Genomic DNA, 18434 nt, shown 5'->3' with positions numbered 1-18434 from the left:
GGACATTTCTGAGCAGATTGCAAAGGGGATGCAGAAGGGTACAACAGGGACTAGCAGCAGTGCCACATGAAAGTGAAGGAACTGTGTTAGCATACCAGAAGGCCAGGGAGGTCAACAGTTGATCCGGTACCAAAACTTAGACCTGCAGCTTTTACGAAGAGCTGCATGCCATACTTGGCAGAGACCCCACTACCACCCTGCAGACCACCATGGATACCTCCAAGAAAGCTGAGTCGTAGGACCCTGTCATGAACAGCAAGGATGAGGAGGTGGGGGAGGACAGGGGAGATCTGACTAGGGCATCCAGCTACGCTGCAAGCTAGAACCTGTTTCAGACTCCTCTGCAGTCCAGTCGGTCCTGGCAGTCAAGCATGGGCGAACCCAATACACCTGAGGCTCTTCAGCTAAGTGTGTAATTGTACTTCCCATAACAATGATGTACTGATGGTGCCCCCAACTTAAGACGACACAGCTATCAACTTTTCATTCATTCACGAGAAGAGGTAGCAGTACAACAAAGAGAGGTAGTGTTATCTGCTTTTCACTTCCCTCTAAAGTGAGGCAAGAGGGGCCATGTAGAGCAGTTTATGTACGCAGGGATGTCCCTGGAATCCTTCTGAGAGATCTCAAGGAAAATTTCATGGAGTTACTGTGCAATCCTCTCCCAAAGATCAAGGAGCCTGGCACAAGGACCCAGTGGTAGGAAGCAGACAGGACTGGGAGGGGATGGGGCAGGTGTTGTGCTTCTGGTGGAAAAGGTACAAGAGCCTGCGACTACTAGAAAAAAAAACTCTTCCCTCCAGAGACTTGGATGGAACCAAAGATTCCTGAATCTCACCATTCCTCTGCTGTCAGTAAATATTGTTAAACCCTTTGGCAAACTGCATCTCTGCCTACGTCCCCTTCAGTACTAGTCCACACAGAAAATGACAACTTATTAACAGTCATAATTCAAAAGGCAGAGGTCTGCTCACTGAATCTAAAGACTGCAACCCTGCTGATGCTCGATGTGTCAATATGATGCCATGCAGTGTAATATCTTAATTTTAAAAAAACACATGGAAATGATATAAAAAAGTGTTCAAAAAAATTACGGTTTTAAAGTCAATCACTGAATAGTTGGGAAATGCCACTATTAAAGACACTTATGCAACCACAATTCTGTCCACTTATTGTGCGTACATAATGAAAGACTATCATAAAGCAATCACATTCTATTTTTTCCACAGGATATCTGCCCCATTCAGTGGATTTTCAGACAGCCCACTGGCAAGGTCCCTCACCAAAGGCTCTCATGCAAAGTAAGCTGCCACTGGATAAGACGGAAGGTGCTCTCATGGACTGGTAAGTGGTTAAAAGATAGGAAACAAAGGGTAGGTATAAACGGTCAGTTTTCAGAATGGAGAGAGGTAAATAAATAGTGGTATCCCCCAGGGGTCTGTTCTGGGACCCATCCTATTCAACATATTCATAAATGATCTGGAAAAGAGGGTAAACAGTGAAGTGGCAAGATTTGCCGATAATATAAAATTCTTAAAGAAGTTAAGATCCAGGCAGACTGAGAAGAGCTACAAAAGGCTCTCTCAAAACTGGGTGACTGGTCAACAAAATAGCAAATTAAATTTAATGTTGATAAACGCAAAGTAATGCACATTGGAAAGCATAATGCCCAACTATATGTATAAAAATGATGGGGTCTAAATTAGCTGTTACCACTCAAGAAAGATCTTGGAGTCATTGTGGATAGTCCTCTGAAAATATCCACTCAATGTACAGAGGCAGTCAAAAAAGCAAACAGAATGCTGGGAATAATTAAGAAAGGAATAGATAATAGGACAGAAAATATCATGTTGTCTCTATATAAATCCACGGTATTCCCATATCTTGAATACTGTGTGTAGATGTGGTCATCTCATCTCAAAAGAGAGATACTGGAATTGGAAAAGATTCAGAAAAGGGCAACAAAAATGATTAGGGGTATGGAACGGCTTCTGTATGAGGAGAGATTAATAAAACTGGGACTTTTCAGTTTGGAAAAGAGATCGCTAAGGGGAGATATGATTGAGGTCTATAAAATCATGACTAGTGTAGAGAATGTAGATAAGGAAGTGTTGTTTACTGCTTCTCATAACACAAGAACTAGGAGTCACCAAATAAAATTAACAGGCAGCAGGTTTAAAACAAATAAAAGGAAGTATTTCTTCACACAATGCACAGTCAGCCTGTGGAACTCCTTGCCAAAAGAGGTTGTGAAGGCCAAGACCATAACAGGGTTCAAAAAAGAAATAGATAAATTCATGGAGGATAGGCCCATCAATGGCTATTAGCCAGGATGAGCAGGAATGGTGTCCCTAGCCCCTGTTTGCCAGAAGCTGAGAATAAGCGACAGGGGATTGATCACTTGATGATTACCTGTTCTTTTCATTCCCTCTGGGGCACCTGGCACCGGCCACTGTCGGAAGACAAGATACTGGACTAGACGGACCTTTGGTCTGACCCAGTAGGGCCATTCTTATGTTCTTAAGACAAGACAGACTTACTTTGGGGATGGATCAGGTTTGCGTCATGTAGGAAGCACCCCTGCCTCATCTGTAGCAGATGCTGGAAGGCGTCTAATGAAGGAGGCAGGGGACTGCAGAAACACAAAGGTACAGTCTGATCGTTAAGGCAGCTGAATGCTGTCCCGGAGAACTGGATTCTGTCCCTGCCTCTGCCACATTGTTGGGTATCCAACTTCATATCCTGAGGTCTGATTTACAGAAGTGCACAATATTCACAGCAGTAACTGAAATCAATGGGAACTGTGCTTTGAACAAATGAAGCACTATATAAATGCTAAGTTATCAGGTCCTAGATGTTTCAAATTGGGCATTCTGAATTCATGGAAATGTCTAACCTTAGTTTCTAAGCCTCAGTTCCTCATCTGCAAAATGGACATAAAGCCACTCTCTCATCTCACCAGGGTGTTTAGAACATAAATTAATGTTTGACAAGTACTTAGAAACTATAATGTTGAGGACCATAAAAAAAGGCTCATGAGATAATTAATGTCTCCAGAGCAGGGTCTGAATAGTGTACAGTGAATAAGGCATGGAGCCACACACTGAAAAACGAGGATAAAACAAAATATTGCATAGACTGCTCATTAAGTGAACACCACTGAATCTCTGCTTTCAACAAGGAAGCAGTTCTGTGGGGAAAAAAACAGTAGATGACCATGTAATTAAACACTACCATAATGTATACACACCCTGGGGCAAATACAGGTTGCAAAAGCAATTTTTAAAATCCCAATTTTAACAAAATGATCTCTTTTTAAAAATAAGACTATTTAAAATTAAATTTGCTATTATGACAGCTTATGTTGAGGTCTAACATTACTATAATCTAGTCATATAATTTAAATTAAATACAAAAATTCAACCTGTGTCTGTTTTAAAGAAAGTTAAGCCATTGAACTGGTGGAAGTCACTGGCAAAGCACCTAGAACCAGAGTTTGTGGAAGTGCTAAACCAACTTTAGATTACAGTGGCCTGCTCTGCAGGTACAGAGGGATAATTTTCCTCATTTCAGTTTATTCAACTAGTTCAGTTCAACAACTACTTCACTCAAAACTGAGAAACCAACTGGAAGTTGAAAAAGCAGGAAAGCTTATTTTCCCTCTTCCTATTCATCCCATGAATAAAAATAAGGTGTGAGAAGATGAGATCTACCAATTCTAAAAGCCTGACGGATATGGTGACCAGAAACATCAGTCCAATTCAGTCATTACACATAATACTCATTTTATTTAAGTGTGTGTTAGTTTTAAATGCAAACATATTTTGATAAACTTGTTTTTCTCTTATGTAGCTAACACTTTCAAGGTAGTTTTATTTAACTAATAAAAATAACTTTAAAATAGCTTAAATAATCTAATAAACTTATCTTATAATCAGTGCAATATCATTATCTACTGCACATTTACTAATGTGCATTTACAAATCCTTTGTCTAATTTTAAATGGCTCGAATGATGGGGGTTTTACTACTTCCCTTGGGAGAAAATTCCACAGTCTAATAGCAGATCTGGGATTCTTTCTCCCCTAAACATGTAGTGAATGCTTATTTGTTAAACACTGACAGACCTATAAACCTAGACAAGACTTTTTGGTCTCTACCATCCCAGACAAGCATGGAGCCCACAGAGTTCTGGGTTATTATCATAAATGTTGCAAATACAGGACACACAATTGTCCTGTGTTTGTAGACCATCAGGAAGTATTTCAACAACTTGGGCTATGAGGATTTCTTCTAGAACAGTTTGCTGAGGGACACAGTGAAAAACAATTCAAGGTTGTTGGTGGCATTCTGGAACAGCTGCTAACGGTGAAGCGCCACTTCTGGGCCCAAGAAATGAGCACTGACTGGTGGGATCGCACCACAATGCATGTTTGGGATGACAAGACATAGGTGCAGGTACATAAATTCCGAATGTGAAAGGCCAAATGCCTGAATCAGTGCCCCGAGCTTGCCCCAGCCCTTCAGCACAGAGATACCTTAGTAAGAGCTACATTGAAAGTGGAGAAGTGAGTGACAATCACACTCTGGAAGCTTGAAACATCAAACTGCTACCAGTCAGTGGCAAATAATATTGGAGTTGGAAAATTCACTGTGGGGTCCATTGTCATGTGAGTAGTTAGCAGGAAACGATTACCATGGCTATGCAGGATTGTGACTCTCACCAATGTGCAAGACACAGTGGATGGATGTGAGCAATGGGGTTTCCAAACTATGGTAAGGCAACAGATAGAATCAGAATATCAGGGTTGGATGGAACCACAGGAGGTCATCTAGTCCAACTCCCTGCTCAAAGCAGGGTCAATCCTCAACTAAATCATCACAGCCAGGGCTTTGTCAAGTCTGACCTTAAAAACCTCTAAGGAAGGAGATTCCACCACCACCCTAGGTAACCCATTCCAGTGCTTCACCACCCTCTCCTAGTGAAAAAGTTTTTTCCTAATATCCAACCTAAACCTTCCCCACTGCAACTTGAGACCATTACTCCTTGTTCTGTCATCTGCTACCATTGAGAACAGATCCATCCTCTTTGGAACCCCCTTTCAGGTAGTTGAAAGCAGCTACCAAATCCCCCCGCATTCTTCTCTTCTGCAGACTAAATAATCCCAGTACCCTCAGCCTCTCCTCATAAATCATGTGCTCCAGCCCTCCAATCATTTTTATTGCCCTCCGCTGGACTCTTTCCAATTTTTCCACATCCTTCTTGTAGTGTGGGGCCCAAAACTGGACACAGTAGTCCAGATGAGGCCTCACCAATGCCAAACAGAGGTGAATGATCACGTCTCTCCATTTGCTGTCAATGCTCCTACTTATACAGCCCAAATACCATTAGCTTTCTTGGCAACAAGGGCACACTGTTGACTCATATCCAGCTTCTTGTACATTGCAACTCCTAGGTCCCTTTCTACAGAACTGCTGCCTAGCCGCTCAGTCTGTAGTCTGTAGCAGTGCATGGAATTCTTCCGTCTTAAGTGAAGGACTCTGCACTTGTCCTTGTTGAACCTCATCAGATTTCTTTTGGCCCAATTCTCTGTCTAGGTCCCTCTGTATCCTATCCTTACCCTTCAGCATATCTACCACTCCTCCCAGTTTAGTGTCATCTGCAAACTTGCTGAGGGTGCAGTCCACGCCATCCTTCATAACAATAATGAAGATATTGAACAAAACCAGGCCCAGGACAAACCCTTGGGGAATTCCACCTGATACTGGCTGCCAACTAGACACGGAGCCATTGATTGCTACCCATTGAGCCTGATGATCTAGCCAGCTTTCTATCCACCTTATAGTTCATTCATCCAGCCCATACTGCTTTAACTTGCTGGCAAGAATACTGTGAGAGACCGTACCAAAAGCTTTGCTAAAGTAAAGGAATAACACGTCCACTGCTTTCCCCTCATCCACAAAGCCAGTTATGTCATCACAGAAGGCAATTAGGTTAGTATAGCATGCATACCCCTCATTTTGGCACCAGCCCGAGTACATCAACAGAAAATGCTACTTTTCTATGGTTATGCAAACATTGGTGGCTGCTTGGGAAAGTGGAAGATGCGCGCATCTTTAAAAATACAGGACTGTTCTGAAAGCTGCAAGCAGGGACACACTTCCCAACCATCAGATTACCACTGGCAATAATCAAATGCCAATAGTGACTCTGGAGGACCCAGCCAAACCCTTTCTCATGAAGCCCTACACTGGTCGTCTTGAGAGTACCAAGGAAAGATTCATCTATTAGCTCAGCAGGTGCCAAATGACTGTTCAATGTGATTTTGGTAAACTGAAGGGCCGCTAGCAGTGTTTACTCACTAGACTCGATCTCAGGGAGAAAAACAGACCAGTGGTTATAGCTACATGTTGCCTCCTGAATAATGTGTGTGAGGCAAAAGAGGGAACACTGCCACTAGGGTGAAAGTGGAGAAGCTGTCTGTGAACTTGGAACAGCCAGACACAAGGGGCATTACAACCGCTACACATGGAGCTATGCAGTTGAGGGAGGCTTTGGAAGAGCACTTTAACAGTCAGCCACAGTAATGTTCTATGCTGGAGTGTTCTCTGAACCTGGAGCTTTGAGTGCTGCTAAAAATTCTGGGGTGCTTGCTGTACATTTACAAAACTTTGCTGGGCATTTTCCCGAAGCTATGAATTCTGTGGTGCTGTTTCCTTTGACCACTGCTAGGCATTCTGCAATATTTGTTGTGAACTAGTAAGATAATTTGATTTTCCAAAAATAGAACTTTATAGAGTGGGAAAGAGTGCAGAAAAAAATTAGTGTGCAAAACAAAGAAACCCCCAACCAATGTTATACAAGTTTTTAACATAACTGAACATAGTGAAAATTTAAAATTAGAGAAGAAGTGGGCACGTGTTCATCTGAGTACACAAAGGTAGTCCATTGTGGCTACACATGCACCAGTTGTGGTTCTCACAGGTCAGTGTATGTGAAGCTGTGGCTTTCCTTGATGTCCTCCGGAGAGGAGTGGTAGGGATAAGAATGCACCCCATGTTAAGTTGAGTGGATAGGGAGCAGCAATCATGGAGTACTCCAAGAACAGCAGAGGGTGGAGAGTCGAGGATTTTTGGACCTGCAGGCCAAGCAAGGTCTGCAGCAGTGGAGTCTGCTGCCTTAGAAGCCCCATTATGTCCTGGTGCATCTCGCTCTCCTTGTCTTGCTGGGACTCCTAGGTCTTTTTCCTGTCCTGTCTTTCTCCATGCTGACAGATATACTGGCCCTCCAAGTCCTTAGTTTACAGTTCGATGCAGCACTGGCTTTCAGAATCTCAAAGAACACGTCCTCCCTAGTCCTCTTCTTTCTCATCCTCAGGGCCAGGTGTTCTGCCGGCATAGAGGGGGCACCCCTCAAGGCAGCCATGCCAGAAGCTGCTGATAAAAACAGACATACGTACCATTGGATTTACAGTCACAAGGAAAGGGAAAAGTTTCAAAACTTCTTTCCCTTATTTCCATAAACAATTTTAATAAGAAATGCTTATTGACACTTCAGTTTTGGAGCAACTCAACACAGCACTGCTCTCCAGCCCCAGCCATGATGAGTATGTCTCCCAGCAGCAAGAGGAAGGTGGGGAAGGATTTTCTATTATATGAAGCTATACAATTTTGGTCCCTATTGCATGGGTATGAGTATAGGGGAATGGCACTGAATACTGGCACTGTTTTTCATAGGTGGTGGTGATTTTAGCTGATCTCCCACTCTCGAGGGTGACAAAGGCACATAGAACACAGCCGCTACTAGCATCTCAAAGCTGCCAGGCCCCATATGCTGCTAGCCTGTTTACTGCAATGTTCCCAGCCAAACACTGCAGAGTGGTGTAGGAAACTATCCTACTGAAGAGGGAGAAATAAGGTAGACATCCCTAGTAACCTTTGGGAAAAAATGCAGAACGTCTACATGAAAGTTTAATCAAGATCTCTCAAGAGATAAAGGAATATCCCTACGTACATAACCAGCTCGACATTCCCCTAGCCCTAACTCACTCAAAAGGGGAATGAAAAACAGATGCCAACTCTGCTTCTGTTTGTGGTTCCTCTACCTCTTCTTGTAGAAGTAAAAGAATATGATGGATGGGCACCATCTTTACATTTAAATACTATAAGGAAAAATGCATGCACAGAATTACCAGAGTTCCTTTCCCTTTCATCAAGCTCATTTGCACCTGCCTGGCAGGACTGGCTAATCTGTGAAGGAATTTCAGATAGGTCTTGGCTCACTGTATGGCTAGAGTCCCCCACCGCAAGTTCTCCCACCTCAGCCCTGGCTGTTAATGGCAGGAGTCTCTGTCTCAGGGTCTTCCAACATATCCACTGTAGTGTGCGACTGGGGTCTCTGTCAAGTATGGCATGCAGTTCCTTATAGCAGTGGCAGGTCTGCAGCACAGCACAAGAGCTACGTGGAATTGTGACAAAACTCCTTTACCTTCATACAGCATTGCTGCTGATCCCTGTCATACCCCTTTGCCTGCATTCCCTGTATAACCTGTTTGTAGATGTCAAAGTTTCTATGGCTAGGCTGTAGCTGTGCTTGACACAGCCTCTTTTCCTCACAGGTCCAGGAGTGAAGACACAGCCTGAGTACGTGGTTGGGCAGTTGCACACAACAAAGGTGAGCTGCGAGGTGTGCTCAGCAAAGTGAGAAACCATGCCAAAGCATTTTGAAAACACACAAGGAACACAAGGAAAACACACAATGAAAACACACAAGGAATTTCCAGTTTCTAGCCCCTGGGCAGCCAAATTTAAAAATGTGATCAGAATGATCGCTATCACAGGGAATGGGGCATGCTGGGACATCTGCTGGACGACAGGTAGGGTCGACAAGTTATGCAGCATCTATACTTTCACTGTGTCAACCTCAGCAGGTTGAGCATGGCTCTATGCCAGTCAGGAAAGTGGTTTTACTGCCTTGCTGTAAAAGGCCTCTTATATCAGCCGGAGACAAATTTGAGCATAGACACATGCACAAATACTGACACAAAGTGACTTATGTCTACCTAACACTGTAGTGCTGAAGGCCTAACTATTTTGTAACTTATTGGCATATTAAACTCTTCCTTTGTTTTTCTTATAGCAATCTACTTGTCTTGAGATCTTTTTAGTCCCTTTTGCACATTCCAATAAGAATATAAGAATGGACAAAACTAGGTTTTGGAAACGTGAGACAACTCAGTTTATCATCTTCATCAAGTTTAACTTCTCTTCCTTTCCTCTGAAACTAAATGAACTTACTATGATGGTGAACTCTAAAATGCTACTAGTGGTAAAATAGCCACAATGCTCCAAAACCATAAATCAGATTTCTGGAGATTTTAATCTTAATATTGTGAAGTCAGCATAGTCCTCACTTAGAAACAGTACATATTAGCCAGCACATTAATGGAATAGAGTACTGGTGTGACTAAGTGTTTTCTCCTGTGGTTTCAAACCCGCTTCTAAAAAAATAAAAAAAAAATTTTAAAAAAAATTAAAAAACCTACTAGTAAAATCTGCAGATGTTTCATAAGCAGCAGTACAAGAATTACTCACATTGTTACTTACATAACACTAGTTCAAGTAATTGGAGGATACTAACTAAACCAGTGGTTCTCAAACTATTGTTCTGGTGACCTCTTTCACACAGCAAGTCTCTGAGTGTGACCCCCCCCCATATAAATCAAAAACATTTGTTTATATATTTAACACTATTATAAATGAGGGAGGAGAAGCAGGGTTTGGTGTGGAGGTAGAGAGCTCATGACCCCCTATGTAATAACCTTGCGATTCCCTGTAGGGGTCCCAACCCCCAGTCTGAGAACCCCTGAACTAAACTAACAAGGCTTCAGTGAACAAGAACGTTTTTTTCTGATTTCATGCTTGCCAACAATCACTATGTCCCACTTTTGACTGCTCCTGAAGTATATGGGATGTGTTGAACCTTGTGCTTAAACTGATTTTAGAAGAGTTATTTCCTGGCCTTCATGAGATGAGAAAATGCCTACAATTAATATACAACCTAACATTTTAAACAGTGGCTATCATGCAAAAAGTCATTATGAAGCACTGTCAAACAACATACAAAGCATGGTGTGCAAAGTCTTGCTTAAATACTTGTGGCTCCAAACTGTTGCTGCAACTTGTGCAATAAATTGATCACAGTGAAGTCTTCCCAGGACAATCAAGATATTCCCAAGCTGTGGAGTGGAGCACTTGCTGGTGGCCCACAGAAAGCCAAGTGACACATACTGCTGGCTCTATTTCCAGCTGTTAAACTGGCACAAGATACAGCTTCAAATGTGGTATACTTTCCTAATACTTCTCCATGTCGGCAACTGCTGTAGTAGCCTCCAGATATTATGCCATCATGAGCCAAAGGGGATGTCATCCACAGAAATATAGAAGGAACAGGAGATCGATGAGACACTCTCTGTACTAAAACGTGGGCCACACTAGCGAAGAGGTCAGTCTGACAACGTCAGCTCTGATCACAAACTGTTTACCCTGGTCACACTTGGGTTGGAAGAGATAGGCAAGGCCAAGTTGGCTGACCGGAAAGTTGGAGAGTGTGTGCTGTCGGCACTACGTAATCCATTCTGATTGCTAGTCCACTCAGAGGTGATGAAAAATGAAACCTCAGTATACCTTAAATTGTACTTGTGCACTGCTGGAAAGATTTATAACATGAAAAAAGTAAGAATAGGAATGTGACAGCTATAGCCCATAGAAGACTTTTGATGGAAACTACATGAAGTGAAAATCAATTGAAAGAATACTTTCAGAATAACTTAATTAGCATTGTCCACTACACTGCTTTCATGGTTGACATCAGTAACAATCCTTTGGAACTTTTATTCTGCAGCTAAAGTCAGACCCCAGCAATGATAACAACAACCCTTTATGGCCTCTATATAATAACGACAAGTACTAATCATGATAACATGTTCATTATCTTTACCCTAACTAACAAAGCAAACTTGGGGGAGTAGGCTCTTGGCAACATTAAGGTATCTCAGGTTCGTAAGCTCTTCTTTTGGAGGTGCCTTACATAGGCAGATCCCTAGCGAAGTTGGATTATTAAGTAGGAGAGGTGACTACCATAATCCAATTTTGTTTGTGAATAGAACACAAACTTGCCAAGACAGAGAATGGGACTTGGGTGACTAAGCAAATTTTACTCTTACAGTTTTACTTTTTATAGTTCAGTTTCAGAATATTCCTCTCCACTCTTGTATGGTTTTATTATGTACTTTATTTTGTTGTTGTTGTTGCTTTTAATCCCAAGAAACTGTCAGTAAAATTAGTTCTTTCCTACTAAAACACAAATATAAAAATATGTTTAAATGATCATGTAAATAATGTATGAATATTTATTTTCTGTCTTAAGCGTTATTCATCAAGGGTGGATGGGCAAAACTAATTTAAATGATCTATAACTTTCATTTGATTTTCAATACACCTTACATTAGGATGTTACTTCAATGAATAGTAATACATCACACATCAGAAATTCAAATAGCAATGCGTTACATTTTTTTGGAGGAGACAAGGGGTGAGAGGGAGTGAGGAGTGAGACAAAGGGTGAGAGGAGACCAGTGTCACTTTCCATTCTACAGGGGCATCATTTCTCACTTTCTTTTACTACCAGTCCAATTACACACCACTACTAGAGGCAGCATGGTCCAGTGGATAGGGCACTGGACTAGGACTCAAAGAGATCCAGATTCTATCCTCAATTCAGCCATTAACCTGCTTTACCACTCTATGCCTTTGTTTCCGACATCCACCTTAAAATTAAGTAATTCACTTTTCCTCCCTCTCTTCACTCCACCCCATGCCCTTTCTAGAATAATTTGGCACTTTTACACCATGCAGAAATTTACAAACCTCACTTCCCTTTGTTTGCATTCTGCTCCCATTACCTCCTGCCTTGCAAGACTGGAAGAGAGGCTGGCTCTGAAACTGCCCCCCTATTCCAGACCTGTACTGGGCCAGGCAATTGGTCAAAAAACAATTGAGGGCAGAAGAATAATGTGCTTGTGTAGCGAGAATTCAATGCTGCCTCAGGGCAAAAGAAAATGTGCTGGCTTTAAAAACAAAAGTGTAAGTTTCTGGTGACCACATACTGAATTTGAAGCCTTGAATAAGTTTGTATTAATATTTTGTTAAACTGTTAAAAATCAAAGCATGATGTGGACAAGCAATCTTTAAGTTTCACAATATGTAAAGATCAATGCTCTGCCTATGGCAAAACACTGAATTATACATCATGGTAACAACGGCCTTTTTTCAATTGATATTGCTTTAGATTGAAAATTGTTTTGGTGTCTGCAGAGACACAACCACCAGGAGTTTTCAACACCATGATTTTCACCACAAATAAGTTCTCTTTTTCTGTGGGCCAAGGATGTACAGCTTCTTTACTTCTAATATGGATTGTAACAATGCTGGTAAATCCATGACAAATATGTAGCTTTCAATAGGAAAAGAACAGAGTTAAGAGGAGATGCCCTGACTTTGTGAAACTACTGCAGTAAATTGTAAGTGATGTATGAAATGAAAAATCCTTTCCATTGCCCTCAGGAAATACAGGTCGCACTGCACTATTACTATGGTTCTAGGATATTTAGCCTAGTTCCAACAAAACAATACCCTAAAAAGCATCTACTATACACACTACTATTGGAGGGAAATCAATCTTTTAATACGTTTTTTAAAATGTTTCCCCACACATTATCTTTAGGGGAAGCTTGGAAACTATAATTTTTTATACTGAGAGCTTTCCTATAACATTCTTCTGCTCCCTCTTTTTGAAGACCTCCAGATCCTCTTCCCCACTTTAAAAGGATTTAAACATTAAATAAACTTTTGGTACTTTTCCCCCCTTATCCAAAGTGAAAATGTTGCCCTAGCTTCATGATGTGCTGTACATGAGGATCACAACAATCAACTCAAATAAATTACTCAAATATTCAAACTAGTGGCAGCAGACAGAGGTGCACAGGTAACAAGATACAACATTCAACTGCAGACTGGCAATCCTTTTAAAGTTTATTATCTGAATTCCAAAATAGTTGGGCCAATCCCCACTTATCAAAATAAAAGATAGTTTTCTGTTCTGTAGCTATTATTGATTCCCAATTAAATTTTAACAATGCATATTATGACAATGATTCCATAACCACACCCTCCTTAGATTATAAACTATATGGAACAAAGAACACGTCGTATGCTTCATTTACAAAGCCCATGTAAATTTACATCACTGCTTACATGATTAATAACTACAACCAGTGTCACTTTCACAGAATGTTAAGCCTTTATTTCAATTTCTCCTACACTACAAAATAAAAATCCACAGTAGGCTCTGGGCATCCTTGACAATCTCTTAAAAATGCATTCCTGAAAACACAACACACAACAGTTTAAACAGAATTTTAATAAGCCCCAAGACAATCTTACCCATCTCCATATAAGCAAGGGAGAAAAAGAGAGGCCTTGCAGCATGCTCCGAAGGTTAACAAACTTGGGCTATTTCAAGCCCCAGAGAAGTAGAGAACTCCAAGATACAATGGTGGTGTTAGGATCAGATGCAAATAAACTAGGTATTAAGACTGCTGAATCTAATAATCAAACACAGCTGCTGTGCTTCATTAGCGCGGTAACTCTTAACTAATTTTAACAAACAAGTCTATAGAGTTAAACTCTGAACACATTAACAATAACTTTGATTTGTACAAAGTTATAGCTTTTAAGTAATCTAAAACAGTATAATCCTATTATACTATTTAGACAAAATGGGGGGGGGGGTCTACCCCTTCTCTCCTTCCTTCGCCCACCCCAGAACACACTGACCCATCAGTGGTAATATCACCCAAAAGGTCTGTACAGTCCTATTCACTAAAATAAAAAACAAGTAATTACACAGAACAGAAATAGGGATTTCTAATCCTAATTTTAAAATGTATCAAATATGCCATGAGGCTTTTCCACTATGAAGTACCTTTGTTCTGTACAATGTTCCTTAATCCTAAATTGTATGTTAAATGGTCACAAATAAAGCACTTCCACTAAGAAGAAAAACTGCAGTTCTAGCATGTGTAATTCTTTGTAAATGAACATCTACATTGCTGAAATGGCATTAAAGTGACAAAACGACTATAATCCAATGGCCCAAGGCCAGCAAGTTCTATTACAAAACAGACAAATCTGTTTGTATGACACAGCATGCTGCACATGTATCACAACAAATAGAAACTGAACAGTATACTTTACCTATCTGCAAACACATTACTTTCCCCCCTCTTTAAACTGTAAAACTACTTTTAATCATTACATGGATGGAGGTGGCAGTGTGTCTAAGCAACAAACAGGCTCCCTAAATTGACACTACAAAAATCATTAAATAAGCAAACTGCAGTAGCAATTCTAAAATAAGATCTGAATCAGTACTGTAGTCTAGAATTTTTTTTTGGAAGAGGGGCAAGCAGACTGAAAAAAAGGTACAAATTTTCTTTCTAGGTACCTGTGTGGCACTAAATTAATCTTGTCAAAGAACAAAGCAAGAAATGATTCATCCCACTTTTGTATCCCTTTCCCCATTCAATTTGTTTTCAAAGTTTATGCATGAAGTTTGTCATATAACTAATTCCACCTAAAAAGATAAAAAAAACCAAACAGAAATAGGAACTGTTCCTAGCTTTCATACCTAGCAATGTGTATTAACACTTCCAATAAAGAAACTTCCAACATTCGCTGAAGAATGAAAATGGTTTCATTTTAAGAGTAGGATTTTTTAAGCTTTCTTAATGCAATATAGTTTCAAACACACAGCTAATGTTAAAACAAAGCTTAATACCTGTAATAGGACTCAAGCAGTGATGCAACAGGTTTATTTCGAGTTCTGTCTTTGAAGAGAGAAAAAAAACCTAACAGATTTTAAACGTGCTCAGAAGTACACACCCATAAGTATAGTAGAGTGATAGGAGTGTTTAAGTGTCTGATTAAAATGATTATGAAACAGCTTCATTAAATAAAAAGCCAAAAGCGATGAGTATATTTGAATTATATTGGGATATTCCGAAATGCATTTTGTACAGCACGTTGTCAAAACTGTCATTTCAAGACACTCCTTTCAAAAGTCATGTACTATCACTTCAACAGAAATAAAAATACAGTAAACATGGAATTAAAGCCCAGTGTATTCACTTTCTCTACTCCATTACAGTTAAACTCTCTGGATGATATTGCTCTACTGAAAACAGACTGCATGTTTCATGGATCCCAAAACAATCATAGAGAAGCAGAATAACTTTTCCTTGGAGACAAATTTCTCAATCAAGATAAACAAATTTAGTTCATAGCCACATGAAAAAATAAATGCTTTATACCTTTACTGGGTCTCTTCACAGAATCATAGAATATCAGGGTTGAAAGGGACCTCAGGAGGTAATCTAGTCCAACCCCCTGCTCAAAACAAGACCAATCCCCAGACAGATTTTTGCCCCGATCCCTAAATGCCCCCCTCAAGGATTGAACTCACAACCCTGGGTTTAGCAGGCCAATGCTCAAACCACTGATGGTATGCACATAATGTGTTAAAAAATTAGCAATGTGCTATAGTCTCATACTAATAGATAAGTCCTATCAAAACATACTCTCACTCCATTTCACTCTAATATTGCCTCAACTTAAAATTATTTTAAAAAATAAAAAAAAATCCACATCTACATCTAAAATTGTATTTCCACACACAAAAATACACACCACAAGTATGTACAGAACTTTTTCTCTTCAGGTTCCACTTTTGGGAAATGCAGTCCTGAAGATGCCTTCATAAATTTCTTTTCTCCCAAATAATATTCTCTTCCTACTTTAGCATTTAAAGCATGCCTTCCTACAATACTATCAATCACTGACACCTACAGTGATACCAAAATAAAAACAATATGCAGAACTGGATTATAACAGCACATGGTCAGAGATTTAAGCAAAAATTTAAAAAAACTAGACTATTTTCAGGAATAATGTAAGTAACAGTAAATAAACAAGTATTAGCATATGACAATTGTAAAGTGCCAAGATGATTGATTTAAAAAAAATCTGAAAGTTTATTTTCTGAAGGATACATTAACTTCAGTCCTGATCCTGTAAATACTACATGCTTCATTTTATCTACAGAATAGTCGCACTAACAGTAGTACTGCCTGCAGTTGGTTAAATGGCCTTGAAGATACTCACTGTGACAAGTGTATATTAGAAAAAGAGCAAAGCTGCATGTATAATCCTCTCTAACTGCTACAATATAACTGTAAGTTATCAGTTGTGTGCTTTTTCATTACAGAAAAAAGACAGAGACTTAATGAACTAAGCATCAATACAAAAAATGTCTGTCAGTCTGAATTTCTGTCTTTTGCACTGCATCTGGATAATAATCACACAAAATACTGCTTATTTTACTCACTTGGGGATGGGGTAGAAGGGAGTCCAAAAAACTTTAAAGCGAACTATGAATTTCTCTCAATTTTCATTACGGTAGGTGTTGCAGTCTGTCTGTTCAAGATCATATACTGATCACTTGAGAAACAAAACCACATTAAGTCCCACAGACTGCTTACAGTGGAAGTTAAAAAGATAAGAAACTCTGTAACCATTTTTTTTTTTATAAATATTAAAACCAAATGAACAGGCCACACAAACTAATTGCCTCCAGCACTCAAGGGTCAACAAAAACAGCTCTCTCAAAAATCAAGCCTGACAAGTACACCTCAGTAGTTTTGATCAAGTATACTCTTGGCTTTAAAAACAAAACAAAACAAAGAAAACCCAAAAAAAACTAACCACCATCACCATTAAAGCACTACTTTTACTATATATAAACACTTTGATGAATGACTTTCAGAAAAACATGCTACACAACTAATGCATTATCACATTGCTCTAGACACTTTCATTTTCTGAAAATATTTTTTTCAACTAGTAAAACTGCATACTATTATTATTTGTATTATGCCTAATCTGATCAAACATAAAACTTTGTTTTTTAAAATACACATCTGCCAATGCAGCATATTTATTTCCCACTACTTGGATTGGGAACAAAACTTGCACACACACACACAAAGAAATTGTCCCATTCAATCATTTGCCTTTTTTTTAAAAAAAAAAAAAAAAAAACCACACAGACACTGGAGATTGGACCAAAGAATCAAGCCTCATGTGCTAACTTTGCTTCAAATTCTAACTTTCATGCAAAAGCTCCCAGGAATGCAGGATTTTTATTCCATGTATAGCTATCTTGGTTGGTTTATTACACACACATCCCAAATACAGGATTTTTATTCCCTGCACTGACACCTTGGCTGGTTGATCACACACACACACGGATTTTCACACACATCGCAGCGCATGTTAATCTCGTTACTCAGCCCTTTGCAGCATCGTGCAGTAAGGTTTAGTTGGGAAGAGGGGAAAACCCAAATTAATCCCCAAACTCCTTATTCCCTTCCCATTACAGAATCACTTCCCCTCCGCCCCAAAAAGCCCATCTGCCTCCCTCCCCCACCACGCAAAGGCTTGGGAGGAGGAGGAGGAATCTCCACATCCCGCAAAGGACACCAAGGAGGCCACCCGTTCCCCGCACCAACCCGCAGTGAAACCCCGGCGATTAAGGGCCAGGATCCCTTCCCCCGACCAGGGGCTGCCAGGAGGGAGGCGCTGCCGCCCCCTCCGGGGGGGCTCAGAGCCCGCCGGGCCCCTGAGGAGATTCAATGAGGCTGCAGAATCACCCTGGGCCTAGTCCCGGGCAGCATGCTTCCCCTGGGCCGGCGGGGCCCAGGAGCCCCCCAGGGCCGGGCACGGCTCGCCCGCCATGCCCCGCCCGGCGGCCCCGCGCTGGGCAGTACCTGGGCGCTGTTTAAGGCCATGGCGCCCGCGCTTCAATAGGAAGCTCGGCGTCCGCTCGGCTCCTCACGCTGCTGCCTCCGCCGCCGCCATCTTCTCTCTCGCGCACACACACCACCAGGCGGGCAGGCGGTCACCAGGGCGCCTGCGCGCAGCTCGCCCGGCCGGCAGGGGGAAGGGCTCTGCGCCTGCGCGCAGCCCGGGAGGGGGGGGGCCCTGCAGAGTAGCTGAGCCAGCGGGAGAAAGGGGGGTGGGAGTGTGTGAGGGATGGAGCCGGCTTAGGGTCTTTGGGCCTCTCTCCGGCCCAGAGGCCTAGGCGGCCATTGATTGTAAGGGATCCAGCCTGATCTGCCTTCCTCTGAAGGGACGCAGGATGGCTACACAGAGCGTCCCCCCCGCACCCCGGGGGGGCGGGGGAACTGGGCTGCAACAAAGACAGCCTCACAACCCCCTCCCCCATCCCAAGTGCACGTTAATGCTCTGCCCTTTAAG

General features: G+C 41.2%; 1 protein-coding gene across 4 annotated transcripts in view; it reads right to left on the bottom strand.

Annotated features, from left to right (window-relative positions):
* Window positions 1-18089, bottom strand: part of USP10 (ubiquitin specific peptidase 10) — an 81841-nt gene extending 63752 nt beyond the window's left edge. Inside the window, exon 1 of one of the 4 annotated variants that reach the window (XM_075073760.1) lies at window positions 17945-18089. In XM_075073760.1, coding sequence (XP_074929861.1) covers window positions 17945-17965 — 21 coding nt within the window. In that variant the 5' untranslated portion in view covers window positions 17966-18089. The remainder of the gene's footprint in view (window positions 1-17944) is intronic. The other 3 variants (XM_075073761.1, XM_075073762.1, XM_075073763.1) reach the window with 3 other exon arrangements.
* Window positions 18090-18434: the final 345 nt, after the last annotated feature.

This window comes from Chelonoidis abingdonii, chromosome 19, assembly GCF_003597395.2.
Source record: "Chelonoidis abingdonii isolate Lonesome George chromosome 19, CheloAbing_2.0, whole genome shotgun sequence".
Classification (NCBI taxonomy): domain Eukaryota; kingdom Metazoa; phylum Chordata; order Testudines; family Testudinidae; genus Chelonoidis; species Chelonoidis abingdonii.
This window is presented reverse-complemented; position numbering and strand designations above follow the sequence as displayed.